General features: G+C 42.8%; 3 protein-coding genes across 3 annotated transcripts in view; 1 reads left to right on the forward strand and 2 right to left on the reverse strand.

Annotated features, from left to right (window-relative positions):
* The window catches only part of LOC308075213 (ALK tyrosine kinase receptor-like), a 54,920-nt gene extending 42,805 nt beyond the window's left edge, over nt 1-12,115 (reverse strand). The window contains exons 1-3 of the mRNA XM_080414914.1: nt 11,997-12,115; nt 10,356-10,454; nt 8,422-8,577 (exon numbers count right to left, since the gene is read on the reverse strand). Coding sequence (XP_080271040.1) covers nt 8,422-8,577; nt 10,356-10,454; nt 11,997-12,027 — 286 coding nt within the window. The 5' untranslated portion in view covers nt 12,028-12,115. The remainder of the gene's footprint in view (nt 1-8,421; nt 8,578-10,355; nt 10,455-11,996) is intronic.
* ttc7b (tetratricopeptide repeat domain 7B) overlaps nt 1-26,986 on the forward strand; it is a 600,383-nt gene that overhangs the window by 230,876 nt on the left and 342,521 nt on the right. The window lies entirely within an intron of this gene.
* LOC308074812 (ALK tyrosine kinase receptor-like) overlaps nt 14,230-26,986 on the reverse strand; it is a gene marked incomplete at both ends in the record, with an annotated part of 155,895 nt that continues 143,138 nt past the window's right edge. Inside the window, 2 exons of the mRNA XM_080414311.1 lie at nt 14,230-14,300; nt 16,141-16,279. Of these exons, the coding sequence (XP_080270437.1) occupies nt 14,230-14,300; nt 16,141-16,279 (210 nt within the window). The remainder of the gene's footprint in view (nt 14,301-16,140; nt 16,280-26,986) is intronic.

A 26,986-nucleotide genomic window follows, 5' to 3' on the forward strand; every position in this document is an offset into this window, starting at 1 on the left:
AGAGCAAAGAATAGTTTTGAATGAAAACAAATTAAAACAGCAAGCGAAAAATAATAATTTGTAAGCAAAGGAAATTATATAAACAGAACAAAAAAATATTTTTAATTAAAACAAATTAAAAACGCAATCAAAAAAATATATTTGCAAGCAAAAAAATATAAGATTTGAAAGAAAAGAAAAAATAATTGAGAACAAAACTTTTAAAATTCAAGAGTAAAGAAATAAGGAAAAACTGTTTAAACTACATAAAACAAAATACTTAGGGACCAGTCGAAATTTACATAAGGGGGGGCATGGAGGAAAATAGGGGAGGGTCATGCCTTTCTAATTTTGGTCCAAGGGAGGGTCAGCTAATTTTACTTTGAATCCAAGGGAGGGTCATGCAATTTTGAATTGATAAAATAGTCCGTTTTTTATATACCTTTTTAGTACAGCAGAACAGTGGTCAATGACCCCTCTCCATTTCAAAGGATACAAAGAATTCAAATCAAGTAACACCTTGTCTATTTAGAATCAATGACGGTCGTTAACAAGCCATCAACGCACAGCGAGTGTGAACGACCCAGTCAAATCTATTCAGCGTCTTAACGATGGTGGTTGAACAATTAAGCAAAACTTCAACAGGCGTTATTGGAGAGATGCATTATAAATAGGCCTACTATAACTGGATATTCATAATCATTTGAAGTAATTCTGTGCATGTGATTAATGTGGATCTATATGGACAGTTGTGTATAGATGCCTAGCTCCACAAGTAAAACCAGAAGCATCAGGCCATAATTGATAGCCTAATTTGTTTTATGTAGGCAACAGTGTAGTTGTAGTCACTGTAGTTGATAATTAAAAGGGCAGAGTGACAAAAGTTTTAAACTACTGGTTACCAAATATTCAACTTTCTTCAATCTGACCAGGATTCAATGGGTTTCCCACATGTAAGATGAGAACACTATCCATTCTGCTACCACTACTACAGATACACTGTGCATTTAGCAAGACTGACTACACTACAGCAATGTTCTAATCAATGTGGAAAGCAAAACATTGGACATATCAGTTTTAAATGTCATGTTGTATTTGATGGGGAGGGTTAGGGGTGTCAAGAATTTCACAATACGATACATGATGTTGGGCATGATATCGATATGATATATTATTAATGTTCTTTTCTCATGTATCATCAACATTGGCCATCATCTTATAAATAACGTTATAAAGCAAGTTAGAAATATAACAAATATAATATAATATAAGACTGCATAACTATAAAGGGGGCACGGTGGCGCAGTCGGTAGCGCTGTCGCCTCACAGCTAGAAGGTCCTGGGTTCGATTCCCGCCGGGGACGCTGTGGGCACTGGGGGCGTGTCTTCTCCTCCGCGTCATCAGCGCCCATACCCTAGGTGGGGTTGGCGAAAGGGCCTACTCTGTGTGGAGTTTGCATGTTCTCCCCGTGTCTCCTAGGGTAGTTAATACCCTCACAAAAACATGTAGTAATCCTGGTCACTATACCGCCTCCCCCATGACAGCCGGGGCGCCTGATGGAGGGGAAGGGAACTGGTTGGAATAACGTGTTCCTTCCACGCGCTACGTCCAACCAGGGAAACTCCCCCCTGTCAGGTGACAAGAAGGTCAGTTGGCTCTCATGCCTGAAGGAAGCATGAGCTCGGCCCTGGCCTCCCTACTGTGGGGTGACAGGTGTAATACTGGTGTAGGGCTGGTGTAGTGCCCAGGATCACTTAGGAAATTGGCACCGGGTGAAAAAAATGGGTTACAAAAATCGCGGGATAAAAAAAAAAAAAAAAAAAAAGACTGCATAACTATAAATTCCACAAACCTCATATTTTTGTCATCTGGACTTTACCAACCAAGTGCAGCCTAGTTATTTCCAACAGCTAAAAAAAATCTATAATACCAGATACAGTATAATACAATCTTAGATTAGATGTAGGCCTATATGAGAGTGCAGATGCATGTCACATTAACGAGCGTCAACGAGCATCAGCTGACACGGCTTTAAACTGAAAGTGACTGACTGGAGTCTGTTTCATTTCTCTCCAAAATACCTTGAATATGATGGAGGACATGATTAATAATTACTATGATTATGATAAGCTTTACATTTCATATCATACAGTAAAAACTCCTAACTTTCAGCGGCAAAAAAAAAGAAAGTGTTTTTTTTTGTATTAAAAAAACAATTAAAAAAATATTACGATACAGTATGACATCATGACAATACCTATCATCACATTTTAATACCACGATAGGCTATATCGTGACACAATATATCGTGACACTTCTAGGCGGGGAGGGTTACTCTTTTTTTTGTAATCACTTGGGGAGGGTCATTGATTTTTTTTTTTTGTCAAAGGGAGGGTCATGGCATTTTAGATCAGGGCACATACATTTCCTCCATGCCCCCCCTTATGTAAATTTCGACTGGTCCCTTAGTAAAATGTTTGGGAAATAAAATGTTTTTAATGTTTTTTTTCCTCATTTGCGAATGAAAGTTGTTTTTTCTGATTGCAAAATGCCTTCTCTCTCAAAACCTGTCTTTGGTCTCGATTTTTTTTTCTCTCTTGGATTTGTTTGTGTGAGGGGTTAAAGTTCAGAAGGCGGGTCCTACGCTGATAGATGTAAGACACCTCTCCATTGGTCACTTGGAATCTGAGTGACAGCTCCCCCTTCCTTATGTAGCTTGTTGAATGCAGGGATGGAGGTGTGTTACGGCCAGCATGGTTTTTTGATTGATTGAATTATTAGAAGTTTGCAAAAAAAAACTAAAAAACATGAAAGTATAATGCAAGGTCAGCTAAGAGTATTTAAAACCCAAGAAAGATGACTTGTTTCCATTGGGGTCCTTTGTACTCAATTCATAGAGACATTTAATGACAGACAGATAATACACTACTATGCAAAACATCATAAAAAACAAAAACAAAAAAAATATGTACAGTAAACAGTTTTAGTAAACAGATTGATGGAATACTTTATTAACAGTAGGATACAGAGGTACAATTGTACAATGATTGTTATAAGGATAACACAAAAAGGCTCGTTTCCATTGTGGTCCTCTGGGACTGAGGTCAGAGCTCCATTCCAGCTCTGGACGCTACACTATTCGTTACAATATTGAGCATTTTAGGCTATTAGCAATTCAGATGATTCCCTAATGTTAGGTTTCTGTTCTACTACAGTTTGTGATCTGTATTTAAAATTGTTGTATTGTTGTTACTGTTATAGTAGGCCAGTGGTTCCCAAACTTGGGATCGGGACCCTCAGAGGGGGTCCCCAGATTAGCTTAATGGGCAACATTGGTTTCTCTCTCAACAATAAACAAACCAACCTATACAGTATAAGTGTATACAGGGTAACACATTTCTAAAGTGACAATTTAATGACTTTTAAGACCTTTTTAAGGCATTGTGCGCTTGTAGTTCGGCTATTTTCACAATATTTATCTGTGGAACCGAGTCAAACTAAATCTAATGTCTACAATTTCAAGTGCTTGTCAGGGAGGGTGGTCCCCAGTTAAAGTATGATTATTTTGGGGGGTCCCCAGTTCAAATATGATTATTTTAGGGATTCACAGCCTGAAGCACACTATCAGACGAAACGTTTCCAAAGCAGTCTATCTGGAATGGGCCTGGCCAATAGGCCAGTCACTTCAGCCTTGCCTTAATTAGAATAACGAATATAACATAAAATAATGTAGCTTTATTTTATAATTTCAAAGGGTTCCGAGGCTGTGAATCCCTAAAATAATCATACTTGAAGTGGGGACCACCCACCCTGACCCAGGCATTAGATTTAGTTTGACTCGGTTCCACAGATAAATATTGTGAAAATAGCCGAACTACAAGCGCACAATGCCTTAAAAAGGTCTTAAAAGTCATTAAATTGTCACTTTAGAAATGTGTTACCCTGTATACACTTATACTGTATAGGTTGGTTTGTTTACTGTTGAGAGAGAAAACAATGTTGCCCATTAAGCTAATCTGGGGACCCCCTCTGAGGGTCCCGATCCCAAGTTTGGGAACCACTGGCCTACTATAACAGTAACAACAATACAACAATTTTAAATACAGATCACAAACTGTAGTAGAACAGAAACCTAACATTAGGGAATCATCTGAATTGCTAATAGCCTAAAATGCTCAATATTGTAACGAATAGTGTAGCGTCCAGAGCTGGAATGGAGCTCTGACCTCAGTCCCAGAGGACCACAATGGAAACAAGCCTTTTTGTGTTATCCTTATAACAATCATTGTACAATTGTACCTCTGTATCCTACTGTTAATAAAGTATTCCATCAATCTGTTTACTCAAACTGTTTACTGAACATATTTTTTTTGTTTTTGTTTTTATGATGTTTTGCATAGTAGTGTATATCTGTCTGTCATTAAATGTCTCTATGAATTGAGTACAAAGGACCCCAATGGAAACAAGTCATCTTTCTTAGGTTTTAAATACTCTTAGCTGACCTTGCATTATACTTTCATGTTTTTTAGTTTTTTTTGCAAACTGCTAATAATAATAATAATCAAAAAACCATGCTGGCCGTAACACACCTCCATCCCTGCATTCAACAAGCTACATAAGGAAGGGGGAGCTGTCACTCAGACTCCAAGTGACCAATGGAGAGGTGTCTTACATCTATCAGCGTAGGACCCGCCTTCTGAACTTTAACCCCTCACACAAACAAATCCAAGAGAGAGAAAAAAAAAATCGAGACCAAAGACATAGGTTTTGAGAGAGAAGGCATTTTGCAATCAGAAAAAACAACTTTCATTCGCAAATGAGGAAAAAAAACATTAAAAACATTTTATTTAGCACAACACATTTTATTACCCAAACATTTTACTTAGTATTTTGTTTTATGTAGTTTAAACCGTTTTTCCTTATTTTTTTACTCTTGAATTTTTAAAGTTTTGTTCTCAATTATTTTTTATTTTCTTTGCTTGCAAATATATTTTTTTGATTGCGTTTTTAATTTGTTTTAATTAAAAATATTTTTTTGTTCTGTTTATATAATTTCCTTTGCTTACAAATTATTATTTTTTGCTTGCTGTTTTAATTCGTTTTCTTTCAAAACTATTCTTTGCTCTGTTTATATTTTTTCTCTCTCAAATGTTTTTCTTTTGTTTGGTTAATAAAGACACAAATGTAACTCCATAGAGTACTGTATATTTATGATAGAATGTGAAGCTGAAATGGCCTCGTGCGAAGGCTGCAGATTCAATCCGTGTTTTCTTGAGAAGCTTTCAAAAGGGTCAACAAGTTGGAACATCTTTTAAATAGAAAATACTACATTCAAGCTGTTTATGTTGAGATATGGGCCAAACGTTCAATATGGAGCAGAGTTTTGGAATAAAGAGGCATTGCTTTTTCAAATTCAGTGTTTATATGCCTTTTTCAGAAAGGATCAAATTTGAACTTAACCCAGCAAGCACAGTCAGGACCCGGACCAATCAGTGACGTCTCGATTGGGGCTAGATCAAGTCAAACCAAGACAAGTCAGATCTGGCCCAGAATATCACCTGATTTCAACCAAAATTAATCCTGACCACAAAAACGTCACTTCCAGGACGTCATCTAAACACATTTCTCATCACCCAAAATTGCTGTCCAAATGTCCATATGATGTCCCGGTGATGACGTCCTGTAAATGACGTAAAGATCATCCCCATATGGGCTGTGATCTGGCCTAGTCCTGAACGTCACCGGGGTGATGACCGGGCGTCATCATGACGTCATTGTGCTTGCTGGGAAGCTTCAAATGAAGTGTCTTTATCAATCACTATGTTTTTGTTTCAGCATTTGCTCTCCACCTTCGCTCTTCACACGTCCTGCTTGTAATGGGTGGCATTGTTCATTTTCACAGCAAATTACAATTTTGTTTTATAGTCATAGTGTTTTGAATACACTTCATTTTACTGTTAGTTATATTTGAAATCATCTGAAATGTTTTCGTTTTAGACTAGTTTTAGTTGACTAAATATCATAAGATTTTAGTCAAGTAAATCTACAATTGACTTAGTGGACTAAAATTACTTTTGGCGGGCCTTGATGCCCGATTTATACTGCATGCCGAAAATAGCCGATCTACAAGCTCACAACAGTGTTGTGAGCTTGTGGATCGGCTATTTTCAGAGCTCAACACCCGCAACCAAGTATAAAATGTTTTAGTTCTACTGGATCTCTTCTCCACTAGTCCCTACAACATTCACCGAAAATAGACAATCTACAAGCTCACAACGCGTCGCAGCTTGTCGATCGGCTATTTTCTGCAAAGTGGTTTGGTGTAGAGGGAAAAAAAGAGCAGACCAAATGACAGACAAATGTTTAGTAATTGAGAGTTTGAGTGGTTAAATATCAGAAAATACACGTTTACATGAATCCATTACAGTAGCCTAATAGAAAAGATAATGTGTAAACATTATTTTTCTTTCTTACGCAGCACTGATGACAGTGCTCTCAAACAAGTCTATGAAGCTATTAAATCTATGAAAAAGTTTAATCTGCAACATCATTTTCTACAATATGTAGTGAGGGTCCCTGCTTCATCTCTCTCTCAGCTAAGGGGTCCTTGGCCTGAAAAATGTTGAAGACCCCTGGGTTGGGTAATCCAAGAGACTGATAATAATTATTGAGTGATTAAGATGACATTATTAAAGAACGCTATCTCACATAGAGATTGGACACATTAATAGGAGCTCCTTGGCTTAATTAATTTGGGACATTAACTTATTAACTGTTCATTAAGTTGCAATCTATTACAGGTACAATTACATTCAACTCAATTAATTTGTTTTGTTTTGATTAATTTCAGAGCTGAGTGTGCGTGTGTGCGTGTGTGTGTGTGTGTGTGTGTGTGTGTGTGTGTGTGTGTGTGTGTGCACGTGTACGTCTGTGGACTGTGCATCCGTACATTGAGCTGTGTGTGTGTGCGTGGTTGTGGTTGTGTGTGCGTGTGCGTGCGTGCGTGGGTGCGTGTAGTGGTGATCAGTACAGGTGTCTTTGTACAGTATAAGTGCTTCAATACGTGCTTGAAGTTAAGTGGTGTGTTGAGCCAACAGTGTATATAATAGCGTGGGTGTTTTCTGCCTTGATATGTGTGTGTATGTGTGTGTACTTGTATTGCTATACTTGTCAGGACCAAATGTCCCCACAAGTATAGAATTTGAGAAAATGACATTGTGAAGACCAGTTTTCCTGGTTCTTTTTCTGGTTTTTTTATGGTAAAAAATAAATATATATATATTATAGAGGTTTACATCAAAATATTCAGGTTGGGGTTAGGATTAGACTTTCAGAGGTTAGGTTTAAGGGTTAGGGTAGGAGTTTTCACTATCTTATACTTAGTTGCGTGGCGATGTTTTGCTAATTTCAGCTATTTTCAATGCTGTCCTGAAGTTTTTCCTCACAACTACAGTAATACAAACCTCTGTGTGTGTGTGTGTGCGTGCATGCATGAATGAATGCCTGAGGGGCCTGTGGAAGTACAGTAAGTGTGCCAGAATGCCCAAGTCTGTTATGTAAGTGTCTAGGGACTATGCGTGTGTCAGGATGCCAAGGCCATAATGTATAATGTATGTGTATAATGTTTATGTTTATGTATATACCATGTATATACTAATTTGTGGATGAACAGGGAAAATATCTACAAGCTCACAACGTGTTGCATCAGCTTGCAGAGCAGCTTTTTTCCCTGCTAATTTGTTTTCTTTTTTAAAATGTTAATGAATAAAGAAATATTTTCATTTGAAAAACTAAGAAAATAACGCTGTAGGGTGGAAAGGGTTCAGGAAATGGAAAAAAGGAACACTAGTGTGTTCCAATGGATTCAATGTATGATTGTGATGCTACGTTAACTACTTTAGCTAATAGCTGGACCACACTTTTATTACTTACTGTAAGTAAAAGTATCAATACTGCAATGTAGAAATACTCTGTTACAAGTAAAAGTCCTGAATGTAAAAGTACAAAAGTATTGGTATCAAAATATACTTAAAGTACAAAAATAAAAGTACTCGTTATGCAGAATGTCCCATTTCACAAGTTTTCAAATGTATAAAATGTCTAAAAATCTTTTGAAAATAGCAGATCACAATGCGTCGCGATGCGACACATTGTGAGCTTTTAGATCGTCTATTTTCAAATGGCCGAAATGTACATTGGTTATAATAATCAAAATCTACAAAGTAACTAGTAACTAAAGTTTTCATATAATTGTAGTGGAGTAAAAAATACAATATTTGCCTCTGAGATGTAGTGGAGTAGAAGCAAAAGAACTGGAAATTGGAAATACTCCAGTAAAGTAAAAAAAATACCTATTTTGTACTTAAAAACTGTACTTGAGTACATGTACTTAGTTACTTTACACCATTGGTGTAATGGACCGTCCAGGTGTTGTGCTGTACCTGTGGCATTGATGCATGAGACTCGGTCGGGGGCCAGGACCAGGTCGTCGTCGCAGTAGCAGACGGTGCCGTCCTCCGCCTCGTGGCACTCGCCCGTCTCACAGTGGCTGCAGTTCTGCACCGGGCTGATGATCACCTCCCCATCGCCCTCCATGCCTGGGTTTACGCACGCACGCACGCGCACACACACACACACACACACACACACACACACACACACACACACACACACACACACACACACACACACACACACACACACACACACACACACACACACACACACACACACACACACACACACACACACACACACACACACACACACACACACTATAAGCAGTGGTGGACAAAGTAAATGTTTTACTTAAGTAAAAGTATCAATACTGCAGCTGCCCTGTCAGAATTTAATTTTTTATCCCGTTTATATTTTAAAACGTGATGAGAACACCCAAACATGATTATGGGGGTCCTTGACATTAAAACGTTAGGCCAATTTTTTTTTAAATATGTATCATTACTGTTATTGCTACTAAATTCATTCTCCCTCTGTCTCTCCTTCTCTCTCTCTCTCCTCCCCCAGCCTGCCCCCCCCCCCCCCCCCGCCCCCGGCACGGTCGAGGCAGATGGCCGCCCTCCCTAGAGCCTGGGTTTGCCAGACGTTTCTTCCAGTTAAGGGGGAGCTTTTTGTTGCCACTGTCGCAAAATTGCCTGCTCAGGGTGGGACAATGTCGGGTCTCTGCTCTACAGACAGTGTCTTGAGACGACTTGTTGTGATTTGACACTTTGATCAAATTGAATTGAATGGAATAATGCCAATTAATTCCTCTCCACACATGTGTCTGTGTTGCCATTTCTATTGAGGCTCAGCTCACCTGCCAGTGAGGGGCCCCCACTGGGAGGACGTAGCGCCTCTGTCCTATACTCCTCCCATTCAACATTCCCCGCTCACAGGCACCGCCCCCAGCCGTATAGGAGTACAATGATCACCCTCCCTGCTCGGCTTCCCTGCGGTGGATTCAAAACCCTAGACTCTGAGGTGGTGGAAAGGTACTTTACTCCTGCCCTAGGGCTCAGGCTGATAACTGTTATGAACCATATATGGCTGATACGGCAGTAGATGACCAATTAACAGAAGCTGAAGTGCCACCGCGTGCTGAACCATAAGCGACCTCGGTTGTGTTGATAAAATGCCATTTTCCTCATTGTCTGTATTGAGTGATAATGCTATGGATATGTGCTAACGAACTAATGACTGCCTGGACATTAATCGTTAATAAACCTTGATAACCAAGTTCAGCCCCGTCTGTATCAACCTTTGCCCACTGCTGATACATGGTTCGATAAACTGCCGTAACAATGAATGCCCCAATGATAATCCATACTGTACTGGTAGCAGTGGTGGAAAGTAACTAAGTACATTTACTTAAGGTATTTGTACTTTACTTGAGTATTTCCAATTTCTTTTCAAATACTTTTACTCCACTACATCTCAGAAGCAGATATTGTACTTTTACTCCACCACAATTATTTGAAAACTTTAGTTACTAGTTACTTTTCAGATATAAATTATGATATTATGAAACACACATTAACCACTTTAGCCCTATTTTATACCTAGGCTATTTGAAAATAGCTGATCTACAAGCTCACAACGTGTAGCATTGCGACGCGTTGTGAGCTTGTAGATCTGCTATTTTCAAACATTTTTTTACTTTTGGTACTTTAAGTACATGTTGATGCCAATACTTTTGTACTTTGAATCAAGTAAATTTAGAATTCTGGACTTTTACTTGTAACAGAGTATTTTTATATTGCAGTATTGATACTTTTACTTTGAAAGAATTTGAATACTTTTTCCACCACTGAATGGTAGTATACTATTCTATTTCGTTGTTCATACATAGAACACACTTTCAGACACTTCACAGTACCTTTTAGAGGGTCTATGAATGGGTCCCCATCTGGACTGAAGAAGGATGAGCCGTCGTCTCCGTCATGTTTCGGGTTGTTGTCCACTGAGGTGTTGCCACCTAGAGGCCAGGCGGGTAATAACAATGCTTATTGACATTATTGACACAATAATGAGCATCCATCAGGATGGATCAGGAGCCCACTTGAAAATATGTTATGCATTCGCGGCCCACCCACCTGACCACTTAAAACATTGAGTGCCAAACGCGAGAATCTTCGTGTTTGCAAATACACCCGTCGAGTGCCATAAAAGAGAATATTTATTTTTCTCCACAAGGGGCTCTCTAACGCAACTGAGGAATGATCCTAGGACCCTTTCAAATGGATCAGCCCAAAAAACGTCACTTCCGTCCGCTCCAATGATAGGATTTGGAGAAAAAGGTCCATATCTCCATACTTTTTTACAGTGGCGAAAACAAGCCATATTCGACGGGCAATCTCTCTGCAATGGCGGATCGCAGTAGAAATATTATTGTTCCAGTCGTTAGACGGGACCCTCGGCCATCGCCCAGACACCCTTTGTTCACATCCGGGTCCTCGTGGTGGCTTCTGCAGCTCTAAAACGATCGGCGTAAACGGCAAGAAACGCTGGCACTGGATGTACCCTGTTTTAAAAAACCTCTGGCACTCGATGTGTTAAATGGTCAGATGGATGGGCCGCGTGCATTTTTAGAGCACTGTTTATGTTCATGATCAATCAATCAATCAATCGATCGATTCTGCTATACACGTAGTATACTTTAAGTTCCTATTCATATTATCACAATGAAGACAAATTTTTCAAGGTTTTAAAGAAAAAAATCCATGACTTTTTCTTTCTTCTCACATTTGTTTAAATTTATATATTGTCAAAAATCGTAGAGTTTTGCCAATTATTTGTGGGCACACTTGCAACTTCCTCACGGCCTACAGGTGGGGAATCGCTGCAGTAGTCATATCGGGGGCATTCCATTTGTAGCATCTCATTCCAAAGCTTTGGGACAAGTTCCAGAATGGATTGGAACCATTAGGATGAGAGGCATCTTGATTGATTGTTTGATTGATTTTATTTGGTGATATCACATAAAAAAAGAGCACACTCGCACTTTCCCGACATACAGTAGTCATAGCATCACCGAGGATAAAAACACAATATTATTTCTATTGTGGCCCTTTTCACACAAAACACGCTAGACATAAACTAAAACACAGCAGTACATCAGACAGATATATATATATAAACTAGAATCTAAGAAATGTGCAGTTAATGCATTTTAAGACTAAATTAAATAAAGTGCTATGTACCTACACTACAATAAAGTTCACAGTTCATCATAAAGTGCGTGGACCAAACGGTCTATTAAAGTGCATATTTTAACATTTAGTAAACATTCAGGTGAATAGCAGGAGCAGGGCAAAGGGATTGTGTATAATTCTAACTAAAAAGAAACCAGAAAACAATCCTTAACCCATTAAGGCCTGAGCGCGGCACTCTGTGCCACGCAATGAGCTTGCAGATCTGCTATTTTTGAATATCCAAAGTATAAAATAATGGTTTAAGTGGTTACACAGATGCACTCCCGGTTCTAATGGGTCAAGGATGACAGGACTGTTGTACCAACCTCTGTAGCCTCCCCCGCCTCCTCCGGACATACAGCCTCCCCCGCCGCCCCCGAAGCCGCCGCGGGTCTGCCAGAACTTCTGACACGCCTGGCCTCCCTGGCCCCCCAGCGCCAGGGGTCTCCCACCCTGACTGGCAGGGGCGACGTCACCCCAGCCTCCGCCTCCACCTGTCACCACAGACACACGTTTTGACGTGTTGTGAAGTGATGCGTTGTGTGTGTGTGTGTGTGTGTGTGTGTGTGTGTGTGTGAGACCAACGGCCAGAGACCCCAAAAAAAAGAGACAGCGCACAAGAGACAGAGAGACAGTGGGCAGACATTTCTTAGAAATGCAGTACGTGTCCATGCACGCACGCACGCATGCACGTGCACACACGCGCTCGCGCACACGCACACACACACACACACACACACACACACACACACACACACACACACACACACACACACACACACACACAGAGCAATCTGCAGTCAGCAGTCGGTAACTGCAACAGGTACAGGCAAAATCCCCTCAAAGAGAATTGGTAATATGAGATTACCTACCCGCAATACATAATAAAGCAACAACTAATCCCTCCCTTATTCCCCTAACATCAGCATATTTTCCGCCCCCCCCCCCCAGCAGCCTTTCCTTCCCTCCAAAGCCGAGAGAGACAAACAAATGGAAAAATAAATAAATCACTAGACAAGCAACTGCGGGAGAAAAATAAAGGAGACGAAAAGAAGAAAAAAAAGTTAATCCCAGACATGTTGAATTTTTCATTTTTCGTTCACCTAGTTTCCTACAAAGTAAACCTGGGGGCCAACGCGGAAAAGACGTAATCAATATCTTATGTTATGCGGGGCGCTTGTCAACTCCAGCTATAGTGCGTGAATAATGGATAATGGCAGCGTGTATGAAAATAAAGTTAGAGCAGAGCGTCGTTGTTAAAGCGCTGCGTCGTTGGGGAGACAAAGCAAGTCGATATGAATAGTCATGCGTGGGGAAGGCTTCGCTTTTAACTGAAAGACTTACGGTTAAACATTAAAATCCTCAGTTAATTAATCCATTTGTAACTGTGAGAGTGCACAAATGTACACTCTCACACTGACAATTGTGTGAGTCAACACTCTTTCGAGCCGGACTGTTGACAATATATTGAGATATATTTTAAAGATATTTTAAAATATGTTTTCTTGAAAGGAAATGACGAATTGATGACATAATTTCATTAAAAAAATAAAAAGGGGGGTCACGGTGGCGCAGTCGGTAGAGCTGTCGCCTCACAGCTAGAAGGTCCTGGGTTCGATTCCCACCGGGAACGCTTTGAGTGCTGGGGGCGTGTTCTCTCCTCTGCGTCATCAGTGCCCATACCTAGGTGGGGTTGCGAAAGGGCCTTTCTGTGTGGAGTTTGCATGTTCTCCCGGTGTTTCCTAGGGTAGGTACCCTCACACAAACATGCAGTAATCCTGGTCCAACCAGGGAACCTCCCCCCTGTCAGGTGATAAGAAGCGGCTTGAGCTCGGCTCTAGGCTCTCCCTAGGCTGGCAAAGGGAGTGTAGCGCCCAGGATTACTTTTCCTACAATTGGCACTGGGTGAAAAAATGGGTTACAAAATCGTGGGATACATTTTTTTTTTATAGATATTCCATGAATTGGGTTTCTCGAGCTACAAAGTTTGGGAACCACTGCTCTACAGCATCCAGAGATTGTGGAGTAGTTGTCTGGCTACGCAAGACTAAAGGTGCTATAGAGAACATTCAGCCACTAGATGTCGCACTACACTCCACATCACTCCCAACATCTCAGTGGCATAAGGTTCCTTATTTCCCTGAGTCACGTCTACGAGGCGTGCAGTTTGCAACCATTGCAAACACACCACCTGCCTCTAAGCGTCTCTAAAGGAGAAAAAAAACCAAAAACGGAAGCAACACTGATAACGGTGGCCGTCACTTTACAGACGTAAACCAAACAATAATTTGGAACCCACCAAAACAATTAAAATGATTATTTCACAATCGTAATATACTTTTTTGAGGAAAAGAGATACTTTTATTCCACACCTTTTTAAAAGCCCTGTGTGTGTATTAGTTTCTTTTTTAATATTCAACTACGTACAATTTTGATCAGTCATCACCTTTAAATTAACCGTACAGGAAGAGAAGTGGGGAATCTTGTGCAAACTCATGCATCAATACAGGAGCGCGCGGCTCAAGGAATAATAGGTGTGTTTACGAGTGTGGACAGCGGTTACTGGCCGTACAAATTGGCAGCTCCTCGGCGGGCCATCTGTATTCCTGTGCTCATTACCGCGCGCGCACCTAAGAGTCAACATGATGAGATACCACAGTCTATCACTTGTGCCGAGCCGAGAGGAGAGATGGGTCTTATGCACTGCAATGCAGCAATGCTTATTATCCATCTATTCTGCTATTCATTGTCTGCCTTGCTCTCTCTGCCTCTCAGCAGTTAGCATTCACTTCCATCATCTCACTTTCTCTGGCCCTTCAAACTCTCGTTCTCTCTCGCTCTCCCCAATGCATCAAAGGTGCGCCTCACTCAGAGGCATGCACCGCTGGTTCTCAATGTCGGGTGCTATAGGGAAGGGACCACCAGGAGTCCAAAATGGACCACTAACTGTTCCAATGGCGAGTGGACCCTTACGGGAAACTCTGAGAGTTAAATTAACAGGATTTGGCAGTATAGATTAGGCACCCAGAGATAAAGACGGGATCAAATGAGGGTCTGTGGATTAATGGATGTTACAGTACATGTGGGAAAAGAGGTGAGCGTGGGAGCGGCCTTGGCAAAAAAGAAATTATGAACTATAACCACGACAAACGGAAGCCGACGGGCTAACCGGGTCTGCTAACCCGGTTAGAATCTTTAAAAAAAAACTATAACCACAACAAACGGGAAGCCGACGGGCTAACCGGGTCCGCTAACCCGGGGTGTCTCGTTTCCCTCGAGGGGCCTAGCCCATAGAGTTAAAAATAATAGAGAGGGCACCGGAAATCCCCGCCCATCCACTTGCATTGAGTTGCTCACCCAGCGCATGTGCCTAAATCACCCCTTCTTCCTGGGTTGTGAAATGTGACGGGCAGGGCCTATTTGGGGCTTCTGTGACACGTTATGCATCATGTAGGTGGCGCGTTTTGCGTCACCTGCATGCAATATCGTGAGTCGATGTGGTCGAAACAGTTTTCGCTCGTTCGTGACATTGGCCCAGGCCGTTTTAAGCTGCAGTACCTATGAATGGCCAGCATGTCCAATGCAATCTCTGGGTTCTGGGGGCTTGGCCTAGCCTCAAAGAGACTCGTGACACATGAAGGATGTCACTCACAAGGAGCGAGCAGTGTACAACCCTTGAGGTTGATTGAGAATCATTCAGCTAAACAATACTGGAACCCCAATCCACACTGGGAAAATCCTCAGTGCTTTATTTAACTCTGAGTCCGTACAAATAGTTCAATTCGTACAGTCTCAGAGTTACAGACCCCATAAGGGTCCATTTGGACCCCATGGTGGTTCCCTGGACCTGACGTTGAGAAAGAGTGGCATACACAATGCAAAGATACACTACATTGCACCAACCCAACACATACTTGGACCATGCACACAATCGCACGTAATGCACACATAAGTACACAACCAACACACCCATGCACAGTAATAGAGTCATTACTGAACAAAGTACTCAACCCTAACGTTTTTTTCCCAAGGGGCGGGATCAAAACAATGGCTCTGGACGCAATTGGTTAGACCTGCAACCAACTACCAATTACAGTCTCCCATATTTGAATACTGGGCCCTGATTGGTCACCCCAGACTTCGGGAGCAGGAAATGGATTCACAACGGAGCGGTGCCAGACCCATATCGTGAGGGGCAATTTATTTTTTGCACTGGCAGATTCGTCTGGTCCCAGGCTACTCAACCCCTAGTTCTTGAGTACTTTATAGATACTCCCGGTCAAATATTACTCAGCTACAAGTGAAAGTTGCTCTGTCAAATTTGGGTTGAAGTACTGGAATACTTGCTTTTAAAAAATACAAAAAAGTACAAATTACGTGGTACTAAAATATGACTAAAACTAAATGGAATGCCAATGGAATCAACATTTGCTGTCATAATTAACAATGGTCACTGTCCACGTGTAGTACCTGCGGCGTGGGACTTTCCGTTGCGTCCGGGCAGGCCGGGGTGGTCTATCTGCTCCACCTGGGTCTCTGATTGGCTGCTGTAACCTCTGCCGCCGCCCCCCGCTGCGATGATGAGGGGGGTGTATACGTCCTTATCCACCTAGAAGCCATGGAAGGAACAATGATGTTGATTATTATTTATTTATTTTACCCCCTTTGCTCCCCAATTTAGTCGTTATGCCAATTGATTCCTCCCCACACACATTTGTGTGTTATTGTCACTGCTGTTGTATCCTACTGACTCACCTGCCTGTGAGGAGCCCCCACTGGGAGGATGTCTGCAAGATCTTAGACATGAAGTGCCATGTTTTTTCTTATTTTCTTGATAGTCAGCCGTCAGCGTGCCATATCAACATTAGGAGTAATTATGACACCACATCGAAAAAATTATAATCTCCAACAGATTATGATTGTCCATAAATATATATTAAAAAAAATCTTCTTTTGAAATACTTTCTTTTGCATCAGGACATTGTAATGATCAATGATAACAATAACCCGACCTATCTCCCAGACTCCTTCCCCAGTCCGAGGTTCAGAGTTTGAATGATGATGTGATGGAATCTGCATACAGATGTGAGGGGACTTAATTTAATTGACTACGTCTTTCCATATGTTATTTCATACTAAAAATCCTCTCTCTCACACTTAAGCCAGTGTGCCAGTGATTACTCTCCCCTGTGCCAATGTTGGCACCCGTGCCCAAGGTTGCCTACCCCCGTACAGAGCCTTCGTCCTACTCCTCCCGTCCAACACTCCCTGCTCGACAAAGCCCGGATGCACCAATGTGGATTCGAACATAACAACCTCCGCGTTGTTGGGCAGCCGCTTTACCAGAGCGGCAAGGAACCATGTTGTAATGGAGTGGCGTAGGGAGTCAAAATGTACAGCTACAATCTGTAAGTTTCATGCTCTACGCAGGATTTGAACCCAGGTCTCCCTGTGGGAAACCAAACTTCTACCGCTCTTTCAAGACAGAATTTCCGCTTGGAAAGGGACATACAATATTGTGTGTATGAGCTTCAGGTAGTAGTACTCAACCACTAGGTGTCCTACCTGACACCGGGGTCTAAATGTCCAACCACTGCAGATGTACTAGTTATATTAGTAATTAACATACTCTACTCTAGGTTGGTTAAAATAATGTTTTATTCATTAAAATAAATTCCAGATTGCAGGTTGTTAAATGGTAAATGGACTGCATTTCCATAGCACTTTCCTAGTCTTTCCAACCACTCAAATGTGAGTGTACTTCACATTCACACAACTCAACGGTGGAATAACGTTATGCATTACGCAGTGTTCCAATGGCGGGGCCAACCAAGGCATCCGACCTACTCCATCGAGATTTGTTTTTAGTGATTACGCTAGAGGGTGCTCTTCGCCAACCTATGAATGATACCTTGACTTCGAGAGAGTCAATGTTTTTTTTTCCGCTGGAAAGGAGAGAGATTCGTCCTTCCACCGAGACATCGTTTATTAACATCCGAGTTGAAAAAAAAAAAAGATTCTGTGGATCGTCAAAAACACTCAAAATAAGGTAAAACCGCTGACAGTGGTGGATGAATTCATTAATTAATTTAAGAATTAATACCTAGCAATGAATGTGTTAAGAGGGAATCGTTAAGGAAGCGTAATAGTTAAAATCGTAAAAGATCCCAACCCTACCTCCTGAGCCACTGCCTACCCGCTACGGGGACAGTTCTCCATTCCGAAACACCCCCATTCCGAAACCCCCCCATTCCGAAACACCACCATTCCGAAACACCACCATTCCGAAATGTATTTTTCGGAACGGTGGGGTTTCGGAATGGTGGGTCCTCACCATTCCGAAACACCACCGTTCCGAAAAATAAACTCTCAGCCACCTCCACCCACCCACCTCCACCCACCTCCACCCACCTCCACCCACCTCCATCCACCTCCACCCACATTCACCACTTTCCCAACCTCCACGCACCCCCACCCAGCTCTACCCACTTTCACCCACCTCCACCCACCTCCACCCACCTCCACCCACATTCACCACTTTCCCAACCTCCACTCACCCCCACCCAACTTTACCCACTTTCACCCACCTCCACCCACCTCCACCCACATTCACCACTTTCCCAATCTCCACGCACCCCCACCCAGCTCTACCCACTTTCACCCACCTCCACCCACCTCCACCCACCTCCACCCACCTCCACCCACATTCACCACTTTCCCAACCTCCACCCACCTCCACCCACTTTTACCCCCCCACCCACCTCTACCCACTTTCACCCACCTCCACCCACCTCCACCCACATTCACCACTTTCCCAACCTCCAGCCACCCCCACCCAACTTTACCCACTTTCACCCACCTCCACCCACTTATACCCCCCACCCACCTCTACCCACTTTCACCCACCTCCACCCACATTCACCACTTTCCCAACCTCCACCCACCTCCACCCACCTCCACCCACATTCACCACTTTCCCAACCTCCACCTACCCCCACCCAACTTTACCCACTTTCACCCACCCACCTCCACCCACATTCACCACTTTCCCAACCTCCACCCACCCCCACCCACCTCTACCCACTTTCACCCACCTCCACCCACATTCACCACTTTCCCAACCTCCACGCACCCCCACCCAGCTCTACCCACTTTCACCAACCTCCACCCACCTCCACCCACCTCCACCCACATTCACCACTTTCCCAACCTCCACCCACCCCCACCCAACTTTACCCACTTTCACCCACCTCCACCCACCTCCACCCACATTCACCACTTTCCCAACCTCCAGCCACCCCCACCCAACTTTACCCACTTTCACCCACCTCCACCCACTTATACCCCCCACCCACCTCTACCCATTTTCACCCACCCCCACCCACATTCACCACTTTCCCAACCTCCACCCACCCCCACCCACCTCTACCCACTTTCACCCACCTCCATCCACCTCCACCCACATTCACCACTTTCCCAAACCTCCACGCACCCCCACCCAGCTCTACCCACTTTCACCCACCTCCACCCACCTCCACCCACATTCACCACTTTCCCAACCTCCACCCACTTTTACCCCCCCACCCACCTCTACCCACTTTCACCCCCCTCCACCCACCTCCACCCACATTCACCACTTTCCCAACCTCCAGCCACCCCCACCCAACTTTACCCACTTTCACCCACCTCCACCCACTTATACCCCCCACCCACCTCTACCCATTTTCACCCACCTCCACCCACATTCACCACTTTCCCAACCTCCACCCACCCCCACCCACCTCTACCCACTTTCACCCACCTCCACCCACATTCACCACTTTCCCAACCTCCACCCACCCCCACCCACCTCTACCCACTTTCACCCACCTCCATCCACCTCCACCCACATTCACCACTTTCCCAACCTCCACGCACCCCCACCCAGCTCTACCCACTTTCACCCACCTCCACCCACCTCCACCCACCTCCACCCACATTCACCACTTTCCCAACCTCCACCCACCCCCACCCAACTTTACCCACTTTCACCCACCTCCACCCACATTCACCACTTTCCCAACCTCCAGCCACCCCCACCCAACTTTACCCACTTTCACCCACCTCCACCCACTTATACCCCCCACCCACCTCTACCCATTTTCACCCACCTCCACCCACATTCACCACTTTCCCAACCTCCACCCACCCCCACCCACCTCTACCCACTTTCACCCACCTCTACCCACATTCACCACTTTCCCAACCTCCACCCACCCCCACCCACCTCTACCCACTTTCACCCACCTCCATCCACCTCCACCCACATTCACCACTTTCCCAACCTCCACGCACCCCCACCCAGCTCTACCCACTTTCACCCACCTCCACCCACCTCCACCCACCTCCACCCACATTCACCACTTTCCCAACCTCCACCCACCCCCACCCAACTTTACCCACTTTCACCCACCTCCACCCACTTATACCCCCCACCCACCTCTACCCATTTTCACCCACCTCCACCCACATTCACCACTTTCCCAACCTCCACCCACCCCCACCCACCTCTACCCACTTTCACCCACCTCCACCCACATTCACCACTTTCCCAACCTCCACCCACCCCCACCCACCTCTACCCACTTTCACCCACCTCCATCCACCTCCACCCACATTCACCACTTTCCCAACCTCCACGCACCCCCACCCAGCTCTACCCACTTTCACCCACCTCCACCCACCTCCACCCACCTCCACCCACATTCACCACTTTCCCAACCTCCACCCACCCCCACCCAACTTTACCCACTTTCACCCACCTCCACCCACATTCACCACTTTCCCAACCTCCAGCCACCCCCACCCAACTTTACCCACTTTCACCCACCTCCACCCACTTATACCCCCCACCCACCTCTACCCATTTTCACCCACCTCCACCCACATTCACCACTTTCCCAACCTCCACCCACCCCCACCCACCTCTACCCACTTTCACCCACCTCTACCCACATTCACCACTTTCCCAACCTCCACCCACCCCCACCCACCTCTACCCACTTTCACCCACCTCCATCCACCTCCACCCACATTCACCACTTTCCCAACCTCCACGCACCCCCACCCAGCTCTACCCACTTTCACCCACCTCCACCCACCTCCACCCACCTCCACCCACATTCACCACTTTCCCAACCTCCACCCACCCCCACCCAACTTTACCCACTTTCACCCACCTCAACCCACCTCCACCCACATTCACCACTTTCCCAACCTCCAGCCACCCCCACCCAACTTTACCCACTTTCACCCACCTCCACCCACCTCCACCCACATTCACCACTTTCCCAACCTCCACCCACCCCCACCCACCTCTACCCACTTTCACCCACCTCCATCCACCTCCACCCACATTCATCACTTTCCCAACCTCCACGCACCCCCACCCAGCTCTACCCACTTTCACCCACCTCCACCCACATTCACCACTTTCCCAAACTCCACCCACCCCCACCCAACTTTACCCACTTTCACCCACCTCCACCCACATTCACCACTTTCCCAACCTCCACCCACCCCCACCCAACTTTACCCACTTTCACATGGAATTCTGGGTAACGCAGTAATAAACAAACGGCCTGCAGTGACGGTAATGACCAGCAGAGGCTGCTAAAAGTCGTTATTTTGAAATTTGCACAGTAAGACTTTAAGGGTCAAACGTGCCAATAGAAAAATTGTCCTTTAGTGACATAGGGTGTTTTTCTATTGGCACGTTTGACCCTCAAGGTTTCAGCCTCCAGGAAGAAACTCAAAGTAGTCAGAGAAGACATAAAACACCATAAAAACACCACCAGGGGGCTTAATAAAGTTCTATCAACCTTATAGACACATGAAAAACAGAAAAAGTGCAAAACCATGGCACCACCCTTTATGTGGTTGGCTATTTACCAGAGGTGTAAGATGTCTTGACATTGTTATCAGTAACTGAAGAAGCTGGGGATGAAGACTAATTGTACCTGGAGTTTAACTTTGACAATCTGGAGGTGATTGCAGACGGGAGGAAGATATATCCTGATGAACCCTCCCACCCCTCTACAATGAGCTGGTGTGTCAAGGTGCATCCAGGACCATGTACACTGTTATTAACATAATCTGCTTGGTAAATCTGTAGCTGTGTACAGACTATTGCACATTACAATCACTATACATCCACTGATAGTCTGTATACAGACAGTGACGATGGAATGGCAATAGATTATAAATAAAGGCTTATGTATCAACTGAAGGCTATATCGAAAACTCCATTCAAAAGCAAAAGCATCACCAGTGAAACTCTGTACAGAATGGCATGTTTCACATAGCTATAGTTGATTGTTCTTCAATGTGTTAAATATTGCAGCTATATATTATAATTATTTATTATTATTAAATATATATATATATATATATATATATATATATATATATATATATATATATATATATATATATATATATATATATATATATATATGTATATATATATATATGTATGTATGTATGTATGTATGTATGTATGTATGTATGTATGTATGTATGTATGTATGTATATATATATATATACATATATATATATATATATATATATATATATATATATATATATATATATATATGTGTGTATGCATTATTATTATAGACCTTGCCATTGCAATAATAGACCTTATTAGTATTACCATTTTTCTATACTTTTACTTCTCCACTACATCTCAGAGGCAAATATTGTAGCTACTTTTAATCCATGACAATTATTTGAAAACGTTAGTTACAATGTAGATTTATATCATTACATCCCTAACCACTTCACCCCTATAAGTTGGCTATTTGAAAATAGCCGATCTACAAGTACACAATACAATACTCAATGTGATTCATTGTGACCTTGTAGGGCCTACATGTGCTAGTTTCAAAGGTCGACCTCCCGTTAGTCCCGTTAGTCTGTAGGCATATATACCCATAGCTTCTGACTCACCGAACAACACAGATGAGTGTTCGTGCATTATTTTGTGGAGACATCAGAACCATTCCCACCAGCAGCTTTTTCAGAGCGCATTGGTAACACGCAGAAAGCAGCGCAATAGACAGTGCTTGGGCGAGCTTTAATTAATTAATATAGGCTGCAGTAGGCTACAGTATGTTGTGTATTGTAGGCTATGTAATGTTAGCCTACAGCTTGCACTTGAAATCCACTAATGTATTATGTGCGTCATTACGCGCGCTGGGAACCTCCCGATGTTAATTGTTCCATTTACATAAGGTAAGCAGTGTCATGTCTTCATCAGTCTGTCATATCATTACTCGTGTAAATATACAAATCATTATATATATTGTAACTCATACAAGACTATCAGTTCACTGTCTTTATATGCGCTAAGGTGACAGCAATGTATACCGCTGGCCTAAAATTAAAAATGTACTTGAGTCTACATTGTACAAAAAGTATTGGCATCAATATATACTTAAAGTAGGCTACCAAAAGTAAAAGTACTTGTTATCATGGACGCCGGCTTTTGTGCGTGGCCATGGGGGCTGAACTTGACCACCACTCGGCCCCCCCACTCCCCCCCCGCCCCCCCACCCACTGCGTCGCGGGTTCGCGTGCGTTTTTTTTTTTGCTTAATTAATTCATTAAATGACCATAAAACAACATTAACAACACTCTACCCATCCAGTGTCCCATGCATTAATAATAATAAAAAAATAACTGTGCACAGCTGGACAAACTGCAATAATATTATAGCCTAATAATAAAATACCTATACCATATAGAAGAATTGAGGTACTTTTACTTTACTGGAGTATTTCCAATTTTCAATACTTTTACTTCTACTCCATAGACAAATATTGTACTTTTACTCCACTACAATTATTTGATTTGTAGATTTGGATTATTATTACAAAACTATTTATACAGTATATATACTTTGGCAATTTGAAAATAGCAGATTTGCGACGCGTTGTGAGCTTGTAGATCTGCTATTTTCAAAGATTTTTTATACATTTTACACATTTGAAAACTTGTGAAATGGGACCTTCTGCATAATGAGTACTTTTACTTTTGGTACTTTAAATACATTTTGATACCAATACTTTTCTACTTTTACTCAAGTACATTTTGAATACCTTACTTTTACTTGTAAAAGAGTATTTTTACATCGCAGAATTGATGCTTTTGTTTAAGTAAAAAATTTGAGTACTTTTTCCACCACTGGTATTCTGTGCATGCAGTGAGTGACTGTTACACAGGACCTCCAGAACATGTTTAGCACAGCCAGGCACGCCGATTTATGTGCACGGCCGTGGAGCCGCAATAGCCCCGCCCCCCCGCCGCGAGCCGTTTCTGTCTGGGCTATTGTTCTAGGTGTCAACGGCGTTAACACCTATCTGCGCCCCGCTATAGTAATGGTAATGGTAATGGTACTGTAGTTTGAGCCTGACATCTGAGATTCATGAGGGGGCTGACCAATTGAGTGTGGGGGCGCTAGCCCCGACGCCCCCACATCATCGGCGCCCCTGCTTGTTATGCAGAGTGTCCCGTTTCACAAGTTATCATCATTATGTCTAAATGTATAATAATATTTATTTATTCTGAAAATAGCCGGTCTACAAGCTCACAACGCCTCATATTGTGACTCATTGTGTGCTTGTAGATCTGCTATTTTCAAATAGCCAACGTTTATAGGGCTGTGGTTGGGGATGTAATAATAATAACCATCTGACATTCCTCAAAGGTTGGTTTCCTCGCTCTATAACCTTGGATTGCCTTTCAATAAAACCATATTTGATGGACATATGAATCACCTGTTACTGATTTGTGAGTATTTTATATTATTGTAATCAGTTCCTTATTTCCTGCATAATCGATGAATAAAACTGAAGTGTGTCATTTTGAGCGAATGGCATTGCGCAGCACAAATTGTCTTCTTTGAATAGACTATCATCTTATATAAACACAATTGACACAAGGAATTGACACTCTCACATCTGCTGATAATAGGAAAATTATAATCAGACATTCCTGGAGAATTAGAAAATAGAATGTTGTGTGCCAGGCTGTGTGTGTGTTTAGGCACTGCCGCGCATTGGTTTGTATTGTATTGGACCGGTGCACAACGAATAATGATATTATTATTAAAATAATAATAATCCTTGACTAGCATCAATTTCTCCACCATAATAAAGAACATGATGAATGCACATAGGCTATTATGTTGCATAATCCAAGTTAAAATGTCTCTAAACATGCCCTGAGTACATTTACTCAAGTGCTGTACCCAGCAGATCCTCATTCGCTGTCCAATAGTGCTGACGTTTTATTCTTTGGTGCGGATCACAGATTATCGGACAGTGTGTTGTTGAAGACATTTTTTTTTAATTATTATTGATAAGCAGTCCTTGTTGTTTTATAGATACAAATCTGAGCCTTTTTTTGTATAGACAACTACTTGAATCGTTTTGAGAAAAAATGCTGCTAATTGTCCCAAGAGTGACAGAAAAAGATTGCTGCTAAACTGTACTTCCCCCATAGGCCCAAAATCCACCCCCTTCAAGCACAAATAGATAACAATCCAAATAGCATACAGCCTGGTCCAATAAGTAATCAAACAGACAAATAGAATCACAACTGAACAGAACATAAAAATAACCGTCTCACCGAATGAATTGATGAGCCCTCATGTTCACCTACATGTTACTGATTACAGGGAATGTTATATTATTGTAATCCGTTTAGGGCTGACCCAAATAACTTGAATATTCGAAGCTTCGTTCGATGGCACAAGATTCGAACTTTTTAAAAAAAAAATCGAGTAATCGTTTTTTAAATGTGATTATTTTTTCTCCAAACATGTACAAATGCAAAATATAAGGTGCTTACCCGCTTGCCTCAAATGTTAAATAGGTGTCCGGAGTATTTGTGCAATGTATTAGTCCATATCTTTCAATAAAGAAGTGTTTTAATCCCGTCTGTGGACGAACGCCATTTTCCCTCCTCGTTTCATTCCTGTTTACATTGAGTGTAATTCCGGCTTTCACCGGATGCGCCCCATCACTACCGCCAATTGGGAACTTCTGACTTGAATACTTATTGAACATATGGACTAATATATTGCACAAATACTCCGGACACCTAGTTAACGTTTGAGGCAAGCGGGTAAGCTCTCTGTCTGTCTGTCTGTCTGTCTGTCTGTCTGTCTGTCTGTCTGTCTGTCTGTCTGTCTGTCTGTCTGTCTGTCTGTCCGTCCATCTATGTATCTGCACGCAGCATGCACGGCACATCTGAATATATCTTTCTGTCCAGCACGCATGTGTCATGCGCAATTACGCGTGACTGCAACCATCATATAACAAATAACATAGCAGGCACAGTGACAACTGGATCAACTGGGTCAAGCTCGCGGCACAGTGCGCCTTGCGCACCCGTTATTTTTTACCTAATCACTGTCATATGAGAGAGAGAGAGGTGTGCGCTTCTTATGGTATAAGAACTATATAGCGACTGGACTGACATGAACTTTTAACACTGCCAACTTTCCTACTCATTCCTGTGTGCGTCTTTGACCAACCAACCACACCCCATTTACAGAAGGAATATGCTATATGTCTGTTATTGAGCTCGCCAGTAAACTCCACTTGTCTTGGATTTGGTGACGGTGTTGTGATCATTCTGTTTGACAACCCAGGACGAATGCCATTGAAATAGCCTAAACACCTTATTTAATAGCCTATAAGAACTGTATAGTTCTTATAGTATTTACCTTCATCAGATAAATACTAATGTTACTGGCCTATTTGAAGAATGAACTGTCCGGACCTGGACCATGACATGTATTTGGGCTGCTGTGCGTAAAATGGATTGTTTAGCTATTTTATGACAATAATAATAATAATAATAATCATAATAATCATAATTTAATGGCCGCTCATTCCCCGGCCGCACACAGCTCGCTACAAACCTCCCGACAGTCACCGAAACCTACGATCACTGGCATCCATTCATGCCTTGTGCGTCTGTCTACAAACTAAGTGCCTTTGATCCTAATCACCTTTTCTGTGTGCGCGAATGGGCCATCAAGTGTGTCTGATCTCCCAGTGGGGAGTTAACGACCGCTGTTGATTCATTGACTGAAGCAATCAACACCTATTTAATTGTTTGTTTTTTTTCCTCGAAAGCAAAGTTGTTGAAAGACTCATGGAGAAATCATGATGTCATCTCAATCACCTCAATCAGATGACTGTTTAACTTCACTAGTGCATGTACGCAGCTTGTTGTCAGCTGCTGTCTTGTCTTGCTGCT

This window comes from Gymnoscopelus braueri (genome assembly GCF_963280865.1).
Source record: "Gymnoscopelus braueri genome assembly, chromosome: 19".
Classification (NCBI taxonomy): domain Eukaryota; kingdom Metazoa; phylum Chordata; class Actinopteri; order Myctophiformes; family Myctophidae; genus Gymnoscopelus; species Gymnoscopelus braueri.